The sequence below is a fragment of the Sturnira hondurensis genome, unplaced genomic scaffold (genome assembly GCF_014824575.4).
Source record: "Sturnira hondurensis isolate 20B ecotype Veracruz unplaced genomic scaffold, ASM1482457v3 Scaffold0008196, whole genome shotgun sequence".
Classification (NCBI taxonomy): Eukaryota; Metazoa; Chordata; class Mammalia; order Chiroptera; family Phyllostomidae; genus Sturnira; species Sturnira hondurensis.
The window spans coordinates 19,511,928-19,528,845 of NW_028080827.1; the positions used below are offsets into that span (position 1 = coordinate 19,511,928).

At 51.1% G+C, this 16,918-nt stretch overlaps 1 protein-coding gene across 1 annotated transcript in view; it reads left to right on the forward strand.

Annotated features, from left to right (window-relative positions):
• The first annotated feature begins 8,444 nt into the window (after positions 1 to 8,444).
• Positions 8,445 to 16,918, forward strand: part of SMAD3 (SMAD family member 3) — a 114,807-nt gene continuing 106,333 nt past the window's right edge. The window contains exon 1 of the mRNA XM_037054204.1: positions 8,445 to 9,183. Coding sequence (XP_036910099.1) covers positions 8,978 to 9,183 — 206 coding nt within the window. The 5' untranslated portion in view covers positions 8,445 to 8,977. The remainder of the gene's footprint in view (positions 9,184 to 16,918) is intronic.

A 16,918-nucleotide genomic window follows, 5' to 3' on the forward strand; every position in this document is an offset into this window, starting at 1 on the left:
TGGGTCATTCAATCTTCCTGGGTCTCAGTTTCCTCATTATTAATTCACTCACCTGGCAAACATTCATCAAGCACCTTCAATGCGCTGGGGACATGTGTCAGGATAGACTGGAGTTGTGGAGGGGAGTTAGGCTGGACACCTCAGTGCGGGGGTCCCTTTGTAGGGTTAGATGAGACTCAAGGGTAAACAGGATCATCCAGGGAGAGGCTGTAAAAGAAAAGAGGCAAGCACCTGGCTCTGGGGCGCCCTAACTGCTGAGGCAGGGGAAGAGGGCTGAGGCATGTGGTTACCTGTACTGCTGGCCAACAACAGCATCCAATGATTACTCCTCACCTTCGGGCAGGCAGCTAGCTCTCTGCTCCGTGCTAAGAGGCCTTTCAGCAGAGACACTTTTTCATCTGTTGATTAAAGAAGGAAACAAAAGAAAAAAAATAGTCACGGTTAAAGTGTGAAGTTCTCTGGTCCCCTTGAATGGAGCTATCGATGGCTCAGTGAGGCAGGTAAAATCTCACCCTATGCAGCTGGGGTGATGATCTTTTCAGGGGACCATTTGGTAATGGCCTCAAAAATAGCAATGTTTCTAGGGACTTGTTCTAAGAAAAAAACCCGAGATGTACACAAATGTTTATGTACAAAAATGTTTCAAAATAGCACTCGTATGATACCAAATAAGATTGACAGCCGCCTACATGTCCAACCTTGGGAAACTGGCTTAGTAAATCATAACAGATTCACATGACAGAATGCTCCACAGTCATGCAAAATAAGGTAGTAAGTGTATATTTATTGACACAGAAAGATGTTCCCATTATATGTAGTGAAAAAGCAGTTGACTGTCTAGCAGGATCAGCTGGGCATGGTCACTCACTGATGTCACCTCCCCTGTCTCAATGTCCTTTTCCAGAAAAGGGGTGATAATAACCCACACCACAGGCCGCTGTAAAAACTGACTTAATCAAATTGCTGTAAAGTGCTTAGAACAGGGCCTAGCACTATTAAGATCTCAAAATGTGTTTGTCATTATTTTTAAAAACATCTTTATGAAGGTAAACTTCACATATCATACAATTCACCCATTTAAACATAAAACATGTGGTGTGTTTAGTGTGTTCAGAGTTGTCCAGCCATCGCCACACTCAACTTCAGAGCATTTTCATTACCCCAGAAACAAATCCTGTACCAGTAAGAGTCACTTTTCACACCCACCCACCCCCAGCCCCAGATAACTAGAAACCTACTTTCTGCCTGTACGATTGGTTTATCTGGGCATTTCCTAGAAATGGGATCACACAACCTGTGGTCTTTTGTGACTTGTTCTTCTGCTTAACGTTATGTTTTCAAAGGTCATCTATACCATTTTAATTGCAGATAGCCTTTTTTTATAATTGATGTTACCATAAAAATTTAATGTGTCTACAATGAAGACATGTTACTTTTGTAACAAAGCCCACCAACACCGAACCCATCTATCTTTAGGTTGAACGCCCGGGAGAGGGTCATCTTTTCCTTGTTTCTCTTTGATCTCATCCCTTCGGAGTCTGAGTCGACTGCACGGTGTTTCCGGGTACTGGGTTGTCTGTAAACTGGGGAGCGCTCTAGATGCGTGTTAACCCGAGAGGGGAGGGTCCCCGCTTCTCCTTTCACACACCAGTGCCGGACGCCCCAGCAGCACCAACAGGCCCCCCAGCGCCACAGCAGCTCGGGGAGCTGACCAGCCAGTCCGAACGCCCACTGCCTCGGCCCTTCCACCCCGGAACCCACGGTCCTCACCCTGCGCGGACCCCACTCTGCTTTCACCCCACATTGTTTCCTTTCTCTTTTTAAAGCATTTTTTTAAAAAATTGAGGTGTCACTTTGGTATAGTATACTCTGTTCATTTTAAATGTAAAAATAGCTTGTCAATATATTAAAGACAATGGAGCCTGGCAGGTGTGGCTCCGTTGATTGGAGCATCATTCTTTAGACCAAAGGTGGAGGGTTTGATTCCCGCTCAGCGCACACACCCAGTTGTCGGTTTGATCCTCGATCAGGGCACTTATGAGAAGGCAAGCAACGGACACCTCTCTCTTGTTGACGTCTCTCTCACTCCCTCCCCCTTTCTTTCTCTTGCTCTCTCGGTATATATATATATATATATATATATATATATATATATATATATACACATACATACACACACACACACACACATATATATATGCATGTATGTATATGTGTATATCCATATGTATCAAACTCACAACTGTTCTCTCTAAACACAATGAAAAAATGTCCTTAGGTGAGGATAAAAGTAGCACTAATAATTCAAAGGCTATAACCTCTGCGACTTCATGGAACTAGATTTTCATTTGGGCACCGCTCTTCAGTGGCGGCGCAAGTGCCCGGGTACTTTTCAGTGTAAGGGCAATGGCAGTGAACCAGCAGTTTTCCCACTACTACTAGTTAGGTCCATGTCATTGCAAATCGAAGGTGGGCTGAGGGAGGCCCTGGGCCTGAGCCAAGGCTGCGCTTGTGACTCTTACTGTCTCCCAAAACAGGAAGGGGAAACACTGACCTCTATGAAGGTATGCATACATAAAACACAAAGACAAAAACACGTGAGCCCTGGGAGAAAACTCACATGACATGTACCTGTTTTACGTAAACATACAGGGCTGGACTGATTCCAGGAAGCAATGTGACCTGAAGGAGGCAGACATCAGAGGCACAGGCAGACAGAGGCAGGTAACACAACACACACCTGAATTTCATCAATGCCTTTGTGTGTACGGAGAGGGTGACGAACGCCCCAGGACACACGCACACACACGCACACAACCACGCACCTACCAGGATCCTCTCCNGAGAGGGTGACGAACACCCCAGGACACACACACACAACCATGCACCTACCAGGATCCTCTCCTGACCGCCCCCCCCCCCCAGACCTGCAGCTGCTGAGCTCTGGGGAGGGCTCCTGCAGGAGAACTCACAGTTGCCCTGTGAGGCCTGCTCTGGGTGCCACCTGCCTCCCTGAAGGCCCATCTTGTCCTCCCCCGCAGCCCTGGCCCTGTGCCTGTCTGCACGTAGCTGCGGTGTCCCTAAACCCAAGTTCAACCCCCTGCCCCAAATCTCCCCAAGTCAGACCTGGTCCCTCTCTGTACCTTCCTTGGACAGTACCTACTCCCCTCTCCTTCTGTCACAGCCACCTTCTCCCAGGGACACTCTGTAATCTACACCAAGAATCCAGCTGGGGGGCCTGGGGACAGAGAGGGCCAGGCTGGGCTGGCTACTAGGAGGCAGCTGTCCAGTCTGCACAACAGCAGCCGAACTCCCCGCATCTCCGGTGCCGGCTCTGTGAAGTGGCAACCACCACCACCACCTTGGGGTGACCGACAACTTCGCACAAGACCTTAACCTTGAAGTTCTGGTCCACAGCCTGGGTAGATCAGACCCCCAAATGGCAGGAGTCCCCAAACCCTCAGTTTCCTACGCTGTCAGGTGGAGCCAATGCCTGAGCCTACATGTTCCTATGGGCTGCCACAAGGCAGGCATATTCAGTCATTTTGAGTGGATTTTCTAAATGTGGGACATCACGATTACTGGGATGGAAGTTGCTAGAAATGAAAGGCTCTGCCTTTGGAGCAAACTAGAGAACAGTTAGTAAACTGACTACCATGTGTGGAGCACCTTGGACCACGGTAGCTCTGGAGCGGAGGGTGAGGCCAATCACGCCCCTCAGCCCACAGACGTCATCATCACAGATTCAGGAATCCATTTACTTATCCCCCTGCCTGACCCTCCTCCCCCATTCCCACACACCCACCCTCAAATACCTGCGCTGCTGTGCTCGATGTGGTTTTTTCCACATGTATTTTTTTATTGTGGTAAAATATATACAACATAAAATTTACCATGCTAACCATTTTTAATACAGTTTTGTGACATCAAATAGATTCACATTGCTGTGCAGCGATCATCACCGTCCAATCCAGAACGTACTCATCTTCCCTTCTGAAACTCCGTACCCACTAAACACTAACTCCCCATCTCCCCTGCCCCAGCCCCTGGCAACCCCCCTTCTGCGTTCTGTCTCTGTGAGCATTCTGGGGGCCTCATACAAGTGGAGTATACAGTATCAGTGGGTTGGGTTGGGTTTGTTTGGTTTTTGTAACTGGCTTATTTCACTTTGCACAATGTCTTCAAGATTCACCCATGGTGTTGCCAGGGGTTACCTCTTTTAGGTTGTATAAAAAATACCCCATTGTATCCATATACAACATTTTGTTTATCCACTCATCCACCAACAGACCCTTGGGTTGCTTCCACCTTTTGGCTACAGTGAATAATACTGCCGTGAGCATGGGTGCAGAAACATCTGTCTGAGTCCTTGCTTTTGCTTCTTTGGGCTACACACCCAGAGGCAGAATTGCTGGATCAAGTGGTAGTTCAATGTTTAATTTTTGAGGAACCATCTTACTGCTTTCCACGGTGGCCGCGTCCCTTTTCATTCCCACCAGCAAAGCACAGGGATCCCAGTTTCTCCACATCTTCACCAACACTTGTTACTTTGTTATTTTGATAATAGCCACCTTAATGGGCCTGAAGTGGTTCAATGTGTATCTTTTTGTATGACTTGTTTCAAAATGTATATAGTTGTCTCATGCACATGTAATTTTTATATATGTAGCATTACGTTATTGACTTCATTCTCTGGTAACTGTTTTCGCTTAAGATCCGCCCATTCATTGTGCTGCTAACTTCTGCACCGCACTCTATGGTGAGCATCACTCACATCCACGTTTACGGAAAACACACTATGTGCTTGTGGCAAGCTGCCGCCCGGCGTGCTAGATTCCTTACAGCAACCCTAAGAGATAAGCATTATTATTATTTCCATTATATGGATGAGGAAACTCACACACAGAGGGTTAAGGGACTTGCCCCCAAGTCAGGCAGCTGGGAATGATAGAACTAGAGAAAAATTTAAGGATTTTATTTATTTATTTTTAGAGAGAGGGGAAGACAGGGAGAGAAACATCAATGTGTGGTTGCCTCTCATTTGAACCCCCTACTGGGGGCCTGGCCCACAACCCTGGCTGGGAATTGAACCGGCGACCCCTTGATTCTCAGGCCGGCACTCATTCCACTGAGCCACACCAGCCAGGGCAGAGCTAGAGATTTAACTCAGGTCTGTCTGGTGCCTGGGGAGAGCTCGTGTATTTGAGGTGCTATTAAGAGCTACAGCAAAGGTCTGAGCGAAGACTGAGCCTCGCTCTCCGGTGAGGGCGCTCTGATGAGAGTTCTGGCCCTGACTTCTCCCCATGCTGCAAGTCACCTCCCTCCCCCAGATATCACTCTCTGTTTGTGTCCTTTGGGGACAGAACAATTTTAATGTTCCTTCGAGATTTACCCACTGTGATGAAACAGCACCCTTTAGCTAAAGGAAAAACAATTGAAATTAAAATCAGGTGTTTGTTTCCTTCCAGTAGTCTACCTGGGAGCCACTCCAAACACATGCAAACCCTGTGGCAAGTCTGCTTACAGTGTTCCTTCCTGATAGGGCTATTCTCAGGGAAACAGAGTTGCTGCCTCTGGTCCCAGCCCACCTCTCTTGAACTTTGCACTTACCATGATGAAAAATTAACTGGGCTAACGTTTCCCTTCCAAGGACAACCTCTGCAAGAGCTGGCCCCTGGAGAACAAGCACCAGAACAGAGTTACGATCCATCTGGAGCCGCCCAGTCATTTGCTGCCCAAGTCGGGGAGCACGTGGGGACCATTTGGCACCCAGAGGAATCCATCCCTCAACTCTCCTCATTGCTTTGTGAAACTGGGCTTATTCCCTTGGTTCTTCCCACGGAGAACTGAGGCCAGAGGAGAAAGAACCAGACCAGAAATGGCACTTGTTGGACTGACATGTGGGTCCAGCCCTTGTTCTTCTGCATGCACAGCTGTCCCTCTTACACGGATGCCCGCATGCAAAGAAAGCTCAGGAAAGCGTGGCCAGTCACACTAACTAGCTGCTGACTAGTGCTCTCCTCCCCTCAGGAAAATGGGAGGGCCAAATGAGGGCCCTTCTGACGTCATGACTTTGGAGGGTGAGGTACATAAAAGGCCCTTCTACTACATTTCATCCCCAGGTCTGAGGCTCCTTGCCTCCCCAGTGCAAACTGCCTCCCTTCACCAGACATCGCTTCTGCTTGTGCAAAGCGAGGGGCTTGCAGTGGAGGAGGACAATTTTAATGCTCTTGCTAGACTCACCACTCTGCACAGTAAGAACCATTTATCCCGTCCTCACAGCTGAGAGAAGAGATAGATGCTCAGGGGGGCGAAGGGAGGAAGAGAGCCAGGACTGAAAGCCTTGCCAGTCACTGATGGAGCTGGAGGTCCTTTCACTTTGACCACCTCTCAACAGCTGGACCTGCTCGGTTCGATTCAGGTTAAAATTAACGTTTTCCTGGGAGAGGCAACGATGACTGCACGGACCCCTTTCTCCCAGGCACACACCTGCCACCCCTATGAGCTCCTGGAGGTTAGGGACCTTCGTTGTTCCGTTCAGGTCCCAGAAATGAGTGCGTGTCTAACCAAACTGCGGTCCCACACCCGCCCTCTCCCCTCAGCCTTCCCAGGGGCCCCGAGGCGTGGTTTTGCTTTACAGCATTTGACTTGTTTGCAAACCTTTTCAAGTTAGATTCCCCACCGCCATTTCACAGGTGAGCAAACATTTCTTGTAGTGTCACATAGCACGCCTGTGCAAAGGACTTTTGTTTTGCAGACAGCTCTGTCAATGAGGTCTTCCCCTTCCACAACCACAAGGCTGGGTGCAGGGGCAAAGCATTCTGTTCAGATCCCTGCTCTGCTACTTGGGATCCTGAGTATTGTGTAATCTCTGTAAGTGGGAGGCATAGGGACACCTACCTCCACGGTCACTAGGGTGATTAATTCAGAGGGCTGCACTTGGGCCTCCTGGAATGAAGAAAGCCACCAATGTGTCGACTGTCTTCCTTCCTTCACTTTTGTGTTGAGGACTTGGAAGAAGAGAGGGAAACCTAAGGCTATAGCAGCTGCAGGAAGACCAGCCAGGAGGGGAAGCAGGTCCTTATGCCCCAGTTGGGGTTCAGGAATTCTCCTTTAAGGTCCACCAAGCGGGGAATTTAGAAGGAAGGAAGGGCCGAGAGCCGGGCTCAGCAGCAGCAGCTGACTGGCCTGTGGGAGGCTATTCTCTTCGACAAGGCAGGGGACCCCTGCGGCGTCGGGGCTGACTTTGTGGATTCAGGCCTACCTCACAGGGCTTTGTAACTCCCCAGGCAGGAAGGTTTGCGGATAACTTCTTTCTCACAACGGGGATTTCCCGCTGTTAAAAACAAACAAAGGCCTTAGACACCAGGCTACAGGCCTGGCAGGGGAGGGGCAGCCGGAGAAAGGCCCTGAAGGCCTGGGGTAACGAACTCCTGAAAGCAGTCGCAGGCTTTGTGGGCAGATGCCTCTCAGTTCCGCGGGTGGAGAGAAAAATCCCCAGAGCCCCCAAACCCAAGGCTAACTTCTGAACACATAAATTACCCAAGTGCTCCCTCTTGGCCCCGCCGTTGGCGCGTTCACAGCTTTGGAAACAAAGCGCTGTCTCCCATTCACTAGGTGTCCAATTTCGGATCGTTCGTTCTGTATCGTAAGATTCCAAACACCTTGTAACGCTATTTCCTCCCAAAGATAAATTGTAAAGCGCCCCCATTCATTCCTTCGCGTACTCGACAGATGTCTTTGATGCCCATTTTCTACCGGGCACTCACTCACAAGGCCCAAGGAAGCCCTGGCTTCTGCTATTATCCAGGGAGTCACTGAGATTCCCAAACGTCCACTTTGGAGAGCCCACTTCTCCCCGCCCCCAACTCCCTCCTTCCCCCACAGTCTCCGGGCTTTCAGCCGTCTTGATCTCAGCGAAGAGAATAAAAACAGCCCCGAGGTCGCGGGTGCCCGCTAAGGCCCCTGATTGGGATCAGCGCGGGCGTCCAAGTGAGCGCCGCGACTTCCTGGGCCTCAGTCTTCCGTGCGCCCTCTCTCGGACCCGGGTCCTCCCTGGGGTGCATCGCCAGCCTTTGGCCGGATACTACGCTTTCGCGGCCAATCTAACCCTTTCAGTCCCGCAACTCCAACCGGGCTTCCTGAGGGTGGGTTCCGCGCCGGCTGCCCCTCTCGCCTCTCCTTTCCCACGACTTCCTCCCGGCGCCCGCGGGACTCAGGTCGTGGCTGCGCGGAGTCCTGCGCGCTCCAGCCTGGGCCGCCACTGTCCCTGTTCGCCCACGTGGGCGTGCTCCGCGGCGGGCGAGGGAGGCCGGGCGCCCTCCGGGAGGCTGGGGGCGGGCAGGGCGCCCAGGGGAGGAGGTGGTGGGGCTCGGGGGCGGAGGCGGGGAGCCCCGGCGGCAAGGGGGCGGTGACAGCGCTTGGAAAGGAGGCTGCACGCGGATTTGCATGAAACACAGACTGGAAGCAGGCGGGAGCTGGAGCGCGGCGCACTGCCCAGGCCGGCCCGGGGAGCGAGCGAGCGAGCGAGCGAGCCGTGAAGGAGGAGGGTAGCTAGGGGCGAGGCTGCCGAGGCGGAGGGATCTGCGCATCAAAGCGATCGAGGCGAGCAAAGTTTGGCTGGGGGTTGGACTTTCCTTCCTGGAGGCGGCACCCAAACAGCCACCCGGTGCGGAAACCCAAACTTTCTTCTGCCACTCTGAGGCTCGCGGCCGCCGCCTCCGCCCCGCGTTCGGGGCCTGCCCGACCCAGTGCTGCTGTCCTCCGCCCGCCGGCTTTCCCCGCCGCCCTTCTGTCTGCCGAGAGAGCCCCGTAGGCTGCAGCGCCGCGGCCTGGCTCGGAGCACCGGCAAGTTCGCCGAGAGTTGAAACGAAGAAGTTTGGGCAGCCCCGGCCCAGCTCCTCTTTGCGCCCCCGGCGTTCCGCCGCGCCCAGCCCCGCCGGGGGCGTCCCTCGGCGCCCGCGTGCCCTCCCCAGCCATGTCGTCCATCCTGCCCTTCACCCCCCCGATCGTGAAGCGCCTGCTGGGCTGGAAGAAGGGCGAGCAGAACGGGCAGGAGGAGAAGTGGTGTGAGAAGGCGGTCAAGAGTTTGGTCAAGAAACTCAAGAAGACGGGGCAGCTGGACGAGCTGGAGAAGGCCATCACCACGCAGAACGTCAACACCAAGTGCATCACCATCCCCAGGTGGGGACCCGAGCGACCCCTGTGCTGCGGGGCCGGCGGGGCGGGGGGTCGGATCCGGAGAGGCGGTGTGTGCGAGCGTGTGTGTAAAGGGCGGGGGTGGGAGCGCGGTCAGAAAGGGGACCCCAAACAAAACCTCCTCTGGATTTGCAAAGATTCAGAGCCTGGGGCTTCCACGCGGCACTCTCACTTCCAGACCTCACACTCGCTTTTCACCTCCTGGGAAGGGGGCGCTGCTGGAATTGGCCGCCCCCGCTCCGGGGAGCTGTGGGCTCAAAGTTGAGGCCCGCTTTGTTCGGCTCCGCGGGCCGGAGCCCCTCCTCCGCCGGCGCCTCCCGCCCCCGAGGCCCGCGCTCGTGGAGGTGGCGGTGTCTCTCCCTTTCTTTTCCTCAGCCCTGTCCCCCCACGTCTTTCCTCCTCAACAGGAATGCAGTCGGTGCAGCTGGGGCTGTGGGTGAGGAGCGGGAGCCTTGTGATTGACAGATTCCTTCTTCGTTCTCTCTTTGCCTTCGGGATTAGCATTTTTATCGAGTATTTTTAGACTTGGTTGTGCCAGTCTCCCGCCCCCCTCCGCACACACTCACTTTGGTCTCAGTGCAACGCTCTGACTTTCAAATGAGAGGCAAGTGGTAGAGAGTAGGGTTTTCACGCCCCCCTCCACCGCCCCCGACCTTTTTTGCCCTCCTTTCAGTCTGAGAGTTCGGGCTGATGCAGAACAGAGGGGGTTTAGAGCAGACCAGATAACAAAACGCACCCCAAAGTGGGCCTCGCAGTGGCCCTCGCATTCCTGCAGAGCCCTCCTTCCCCAAGAGCTTTGCCATCTGTCTGGACCTCCTTTATAATCCACATCGCGCGAGCTAGGACGGGGGGAGCTCACAGATGGCTGGTAGAAGGGGTCTGTGACTTCTCTGCAACCCCCAGGACCTTCTCTTAGTTCAGCTGCTCCCCGCCTCGCTGGAAATGGGGGTGTGTGTTGTGGGGGGACACCCTAGTCCCCTGTCTCTCCCCCTCAGCCACTCTAAAGTCTGACTGTGCCAAGGGAGGGTGTGTGGCGGGGGTGGGGGGGTGTGTGATGTCTTTGGGGTCCTGGACTGCAGAGGAATGTGTAGGGGGTCATGGCAGGCTTGAGCCCCACAGAGATTGTCATCCGTGCTCTTGAGCCAGGAGTGGACTCCGTCCTTGGCCACCTGCTTGGAGCAGCTGGGTGAGAGCTGCCAGCCGTGTCAGGCAGGCACAAAGCAACATCTGTCCCGGGAACCCAGGGCAGGCCTCCTCTGGAAATAAATGCCACATATGGTGGGAGCACTGACTTAAAAAATAATAATTTTTTTAAACTGGGTGGATCCAGTCAATAAAGGGGGAGGGAAGGCGGTGTGCTGTCTGGGAAGCGCGCTCCCGGCCTGTGATCTGGAGCCAGGACTGACTTCAGAGGAGGTGGTGTGATGTGATGGTCAGGGAGCCCTGGGTTCTGGTCCCAGCTCCGGTTCTTAATCCTTCTTTATTCTTTGGATGGGGTGGGGTGGGCGAGCGGGGCCAGTCCGTGTCCTGCTTCTTCCTCCCGAGGAGGGGTTTCTGCAACCTGCCTTCTTAGCTGCCCAGGTACACTGAGGACAAGTGGTTTATGCCTTGCAACAGAAAAAAAAATGGTATCAATTAGAATATGAGCAGCTGTGTAAAATGCTTTACAGTGTATGGAGCACTTTCACGTGGTTTCATGAAATGAAGAAAGGAAGAAAATCCTGGGAAACAGATAAGGCAGTCAGGGTTAAGGTTTATCTCGTTTTCCAAGCTGAGAAACATCAGAGGAGGGAGGTGGAAAGGCTGGCTGCCGGAGACTCGGGATTCCGACCCAGCGTGCTCCTTTTCCTGCCCCCCACTGCTGTTGACTTTGAAGGTTCTGAATACATTCTTTGTTGAATACTAAAGGACTGTTAACTAGTGGGGGGGGGCTGCAGGGGAGGGCAGCATGGATCTTTGTTGGTTAGGTTGCTAATGTTCAATCTGAGGCCAGGGGACAGCCAGGCGGAGAGAGGCCTCGCTTTCCCCTGCCCTGGTCAAAGTTTGCCCACTGGGTGAACGTAGCTTTGGCCTCCCTTTTCCCTCTTCCAAAGGTCTCTGCAGCCTGAGGCATATGAAGCTTTGGATGTTTCTGGAGAGTTCAAGATAGCTGGCTCCCTGGACTCTCCACAATGTTAGGAGAGGGGCATCTTCTACTTGCCTAGCAAGGACCTACTGATAAGGCAGATTTAAAAAAACAAAAACAGAAACATCTTTTCTCAGTTAGGGAAACTCGGTTGCTTGGGTGGACCCAGACGAAGTGGGTTTCCATCCCTGGATTCTGTGCCCACGCCTCTGGGTCACCTTGTCTCCCCTGGCAACAGCTGCTGCCGTTTTGGTCTCAGGCAGAGGACTAAAGGCCACGTTTTGGGGAGGTGGTTAGCTGGCCTCCCACTAGTGATATGGACGTGGCTGGTAAGCCCTGTGGATTGTGGCCGTTGCTTGTCAGATTGTCTGCCTTCTCCAGACTGCCTTTTTATAAGATATCCTACTGTGTGCGAGGGCTGGGGCACTAGGTGCTTCCAAGTGCTCTGTGAGATCTGGACCTGGGAGTTGAAAGGAGCCCTCAGTCCGAGGAGATTTTGACAAGGGTTTTGGCTAAAATGTAACCGTGAGCAGCAACAGTAACGTCGGGCAATTATAGCTGTGTGTTAGGGCCTTCCAGCTCTACCCTGTCCACAGACACAGGGGCTCTCAGGATACACTGAGGTCTGGCAGGATGGGCAGAGCATAGACACTTTGTGGAACAGAATCTCACTCCTCACCTGTGTGAGTGCCTGAGTAAAGCTGCAGGTGTCCTCCTGGGCAGTTTATAAGGATGGAGTCAACAGTTGCCACTGAGGAGAAGGAGAAGGTATGTGCATGTCCCATCAGCCACCAGGAGCCTAGCACATTTAAAATGACTGTTCTGATGGACTCTGGTAACTCGTGCCTCCACTGATAGGATCGGTGCTTTGGCACCGTTGTTAGGAGCTGAACTGAGCTCCTGGCTTGGTTTGTTTGGAAGGGGAGTTGGGCTTGCTTGTATCAAAGCCCCAAGACCAGAGGCAAGTGGGGGAATCTTCGGATACACACCAGCTCCTGCCTCTTTGTGCTTCTTTTTTAGCACAGCCTCCTCCTGTTACCTACCTCGGCTTTGCCAGGCTACTCTCACCCCAGGGAAAAGGGGAAAAAGTCTTCATCTTTGACACTCCTTTCTCAGACTTCTGGGGACAGACCTATTGCCAAGGCTGCTTGATAACCTTGACTAGGAGAGCTGCACACAGAGGCTGGGAAGAGGAGGGGCCCACAGGTCAGCGAGTCCATGACTGCGGGGCTGGCTTGGAGCCAGGGCTGAACCCAGGATCAGCTTGACGTTCCCTTGACATTTGGAGCCCTGGAGCTTGCTGCTGCACCCAGGAGTCGAATGTTTGGGCCAATGCATGTTGCAAACAGCCCCTTGCTCACAGTTCCTAATGAAGTGTTAGAGTTGGACTTTGTTGATTCATTGTTATTTATTGGCCCTCTCATGTCTGAGTCAGTATTCCAGGCAGTGGGGGAGGATACAGAGATGCATTTGAGATGGCTCCTGCCTGTGAGGAGCTTACACTTCAGTAAGGGAAACATTAATAGGGCATTATTTGAGTGCCTAACTGCTATTTCTTCCTTAGTCCCAGCCACCAAAAGAAATAGAAACTATTGTATGGAGCGAAATTTGGGGGGGGGTCAGGTCAGTGGGGATGACCTATGATGAGTCTTTTAAATACTGTAAAGTCATTGTGTTAGAAAACAAAGTAATGATAGCTATCATTTTTCTCTGAATCTTGACGTCTTAATACCTGGGTAGATTTAAAAGTTCATGGACTGTCTCAGAGCCTTCAGGCCTGCACCTGTACAATCAGGGTGAGATGAGACTCACGGAAGTGTTTTGTAAACCAGAGAGTTTGACAGACATAAGTGTTACGCTTAGCCCTTTGTGTGTATCATTCATTCATTACTAAATTGTTTAATCATTTATTAAGTGCCCACTGTGATGAGCAAGGCAGGGCGCCTGTTGTCAAGGAGCTCCGTGCCCTGAGTGGGAGACGGCCTTGCCCAGAGATCCGGGGCCAGAGCTGCAGCCGAGGGCCGTCTGCAGTGCAGACTCGCGGGGGCAGGAGGTGGGGAGAGGAGGAAGGGGTCCGCGTGAGCTGGAATAGCAAAGGAGCATAGGCGTTACCATCCAAAGGAGGTTTCTGGACTGCAGGTGATCGCGAGCCCTTTTCGCTCATGGCGGTATCAGTCTGCGAGAGGGAGGCCACGGCCCCTTTATCTGCCACCCGTTTGCTAATCTGAGCGCCACTCTGCGTAAGTGGCGGCACTGCTCCCACCGGAGGGCTGGTGACCCTGAGCAGTGTGTGACTCCACAGGCAGGTGTTCCCTCCTTGAAGTAAAAAAGGAACTTAGTACTTGGAACCTGAAATTCAGGTTTCCGTGGTGGGAACGGTGACTGTAGACACATTAACTTGGAATATAACAGAGTGTCAATAAGAAATGGGCAGCTTGGAGACGACTGTGGGTGTTTGGCCCTTCAGAGTGCTGGGAAGACCTGGCCTTTCATTTTCCTTTGTGTAAGCCTGAGTTTTTGTACAGATGTAAGAACTCTTAGCAATGTATTTTTGAAAAGTCTTCGCAAGGGTATAAAGTTTTCAGTGACAATTCTAATGTTAGGAAAATTCAGTGAATCCAGTAGTCATTTAGTTCTGATGAGAAATGCAAGATGATGATGAAATTGAGAGAATTTGGCTCAAGCTAATCACACCAGGAATCCAATTAAAATGAGTTTTTTGAAAAATAAATATTGGTTTTAATGATGTAAACTTGTAATTGCTGTATTATTATAATGGAAATAAAATTAACACTATTTAATGGACTGAACAACCATTAATTTTCACTCGTTAATTTATGAGGAGAATTTGGTGTTGTTTGATGCAAAATCCAGCCATTATTCTGTGTGCATGCCTGTATGAAATAAATAGAACAAAGCAGCGCTTGCCTTAAAAACTGCAACCAGACTTTGTTCCCATTACCTTATGCCCTGTCTTCTCTGTCCACCTCTCCCTCAGCTTCCCATAGTGGAGTTACATTCTCTAAGGTGGAATGCAGCTTTTTCAATCAACCAGACTCATGAATAGTCCTAATTAATATTTGTCCCTGTCTCCTTTGAAGTCTTGACCTATTAAAAAAATCAGCTCTCACCAGTGTGGCTCACTTGCTTGGAGCATCATCTTGTGAACCGAGAGGCCACAGGTTCAATCCCTGGGCAGGGCACATGCCTAGGTTGCAGGTTCCATCCTCAGTCAAGGTGCAAACTGGAGGCAACCATCAATGTTTCTCTCCCTCTCTCTCATCCTGCCTTCTCCTCTCTCTCTCCCTCTCTTCCTCTCTCTCTAAAATCAATAAGCATGTCCTCAGGTGAGGATAAAAAAATCAACTTGCCCCCTTCCCCAAATTTACATCCGAGGAGAGAAGTGCCCAGAAAGACCATTCATGAAAGCAGCCTGCTGCATGTGCAGAGGCCTTGGGAGAGTGACCAGCCTTCTGCAGACCCCCATGGTCAGTGCACCCTTGGATGGGACTAGCTTCTCCTCAGTGAGGGCTGGGAATCATCCGAGGCCACAAAGACTTCAGTCTCCAAGCTCAATGGTTCTGTAAACAGCCGAAAGCCGCCATATTTAACCCCACTCTGTAGGAGCTTCCATTCTAATTTTGTTCTATTTCAAGTTTTAGAACAGTGACTCCAGGAGAAATCATTCACTTCACTGTTATGCTTTCAGTGCACCCTAACTGTGCTAGGTAGCAGGGACAAAAGAGTGAGGAAGGCGGCCACAGGCCCTGCCCTCCTGTAGTTTCTAGTCCGCTGGCTCCCCCACATGGGTCCCGCGTCATGGAGATAGTGGTCTGTGTGTTCACTCTAGTTAATTTGTACATACCATTTCCTTGATGTCAGAGAGCCCAATCCCCCAACTGCTGCAGTTTATTGACTCCTGACAAGGGTAAGAGAGTGTGAGTGTGCAACGTTACTCTTTGTTTGACTTAATTAACCGTTTTAGAAATAACAAATCTATAGCACAAGCTGCTCTCTGTGCTGTTGATGATCTGAGGCCTCTGCTGCAAACAGCAGCCTGCCACAGCGGCACAGACCGACTCAGTTCAGGATGAACACAGAGCAGAAGCGCATTAATGAAGAGGTGTGGCTAGCTCTGGACTAGGCTGAAGTTTGTTTGGCAGGCCTCTTCTCTTCATAAATGCTGTCAAAGAAATATGAGTTATGAACATGGTTTTAGGGGTCATGTTGAAGGCAGGAGTCTGCTGACCTGGGTAGGTCCTAGATTAAGCTCTGCATCTGTGCAGCTGTGTGACCTGGGGCACGTCACTTACTATCTCTGGGCCTCAGATTTTCTCAGCTGGACAATAGGCTGGATAAGGTCTGTGGGAGGGCCTTTTTAACTCTAAAGCAGTTTTCAAGCAAGCATGTTAGAAGCGTCTGCTCGTGCAAATCCAGTTGATCAATGAATTGCAAATCTTTCTTAATTAATGTCCTAAGACCCTACCAGTCTGGTGCCAATCCATTTCTACAAATAAAAGAAAATCATAATTTAGTCTTTAATTTTGGTTATTTTTCCCCACTCTCCTCCACACCTCTCCCTTACCTTGTGAGTCAACATCGGTGAAATTTAACTATAAAGGGATCTAAAAATAGCTGAGCCCGGAGATGAAGACATGGAGGTTCTGGGTCTTTAGCTGCAGTGAGCAACCCTTCTTTGTTGCTATTTTTGGCATTTCTCAGAGCAGGAAGTTTACTTACACTAATGACCACAAATGCCTAAAAATGGTGACATGAAAGAGGTAGGCATTATAGAGGATACCTGTGGAAAGTGTGTGCTCATATGTCAGAGTTTACCCAGGAAGCTTCCTTTATTTATTTTCAAGTGTCTATATAAGGAAAGGCCATACTTGATTGCGTAAGCACGCACCTTTTGTTGGGCCGCGTGGAGGTTACGAGATTAAACCCCAGCTAGGAAATGAAAAGTGAGTTCTCCCCAAATAGTACTTTTTTCTGCCCAAATAGTACTTTTTTCTGTACCACATGGCTTTCTCCACTTACATCTGGCAAGTTTCTCTCCTGAGCACTTTGCTGGGGGTTTCGAACGAGAGGATGGTCTGAGAAACGTGGTGTAAGGGCTTGCCTGGGACGCCGGCGGAGCCACAAAGCCGGTCACCTTTGCGGCCGACTGTCACGTCACAAACTGCCGAAGCAGGGCCGGAGCGCTGAGGTGTCGCCGGTTTTTTTCTCTTCAGCTGGACTTTTGAACATAGTAATGCTTTCTGGGTGTGTGTTTTTTAAAGGTCTGTTTTTATGCTGTCACAGCTCAAAAATGCCAAAAGGCATTTTTTCCTTAAAAAATCACCTCTGGGCTAAGCCCAAATGTGGAGTAATGGATCCAGAAAGGACTTTTTGAGTTGTTACAAGGGGCTGAAAGCAGGCACTGAGGATGGAAATTGGGCTTTTTCCCTTTGCTTCAAATCTCCCCTATTGTGAACTCTCTCCTTCCCTCATGGAATTCAGCCTTACTCCTCTCTGGGCCCAGGAGGGCAGAGTGAGTGAGTTTGTTCTGCTAACCTTTACCTTTTGTCTGTTGCCACTTCTCTGTACCCAAAC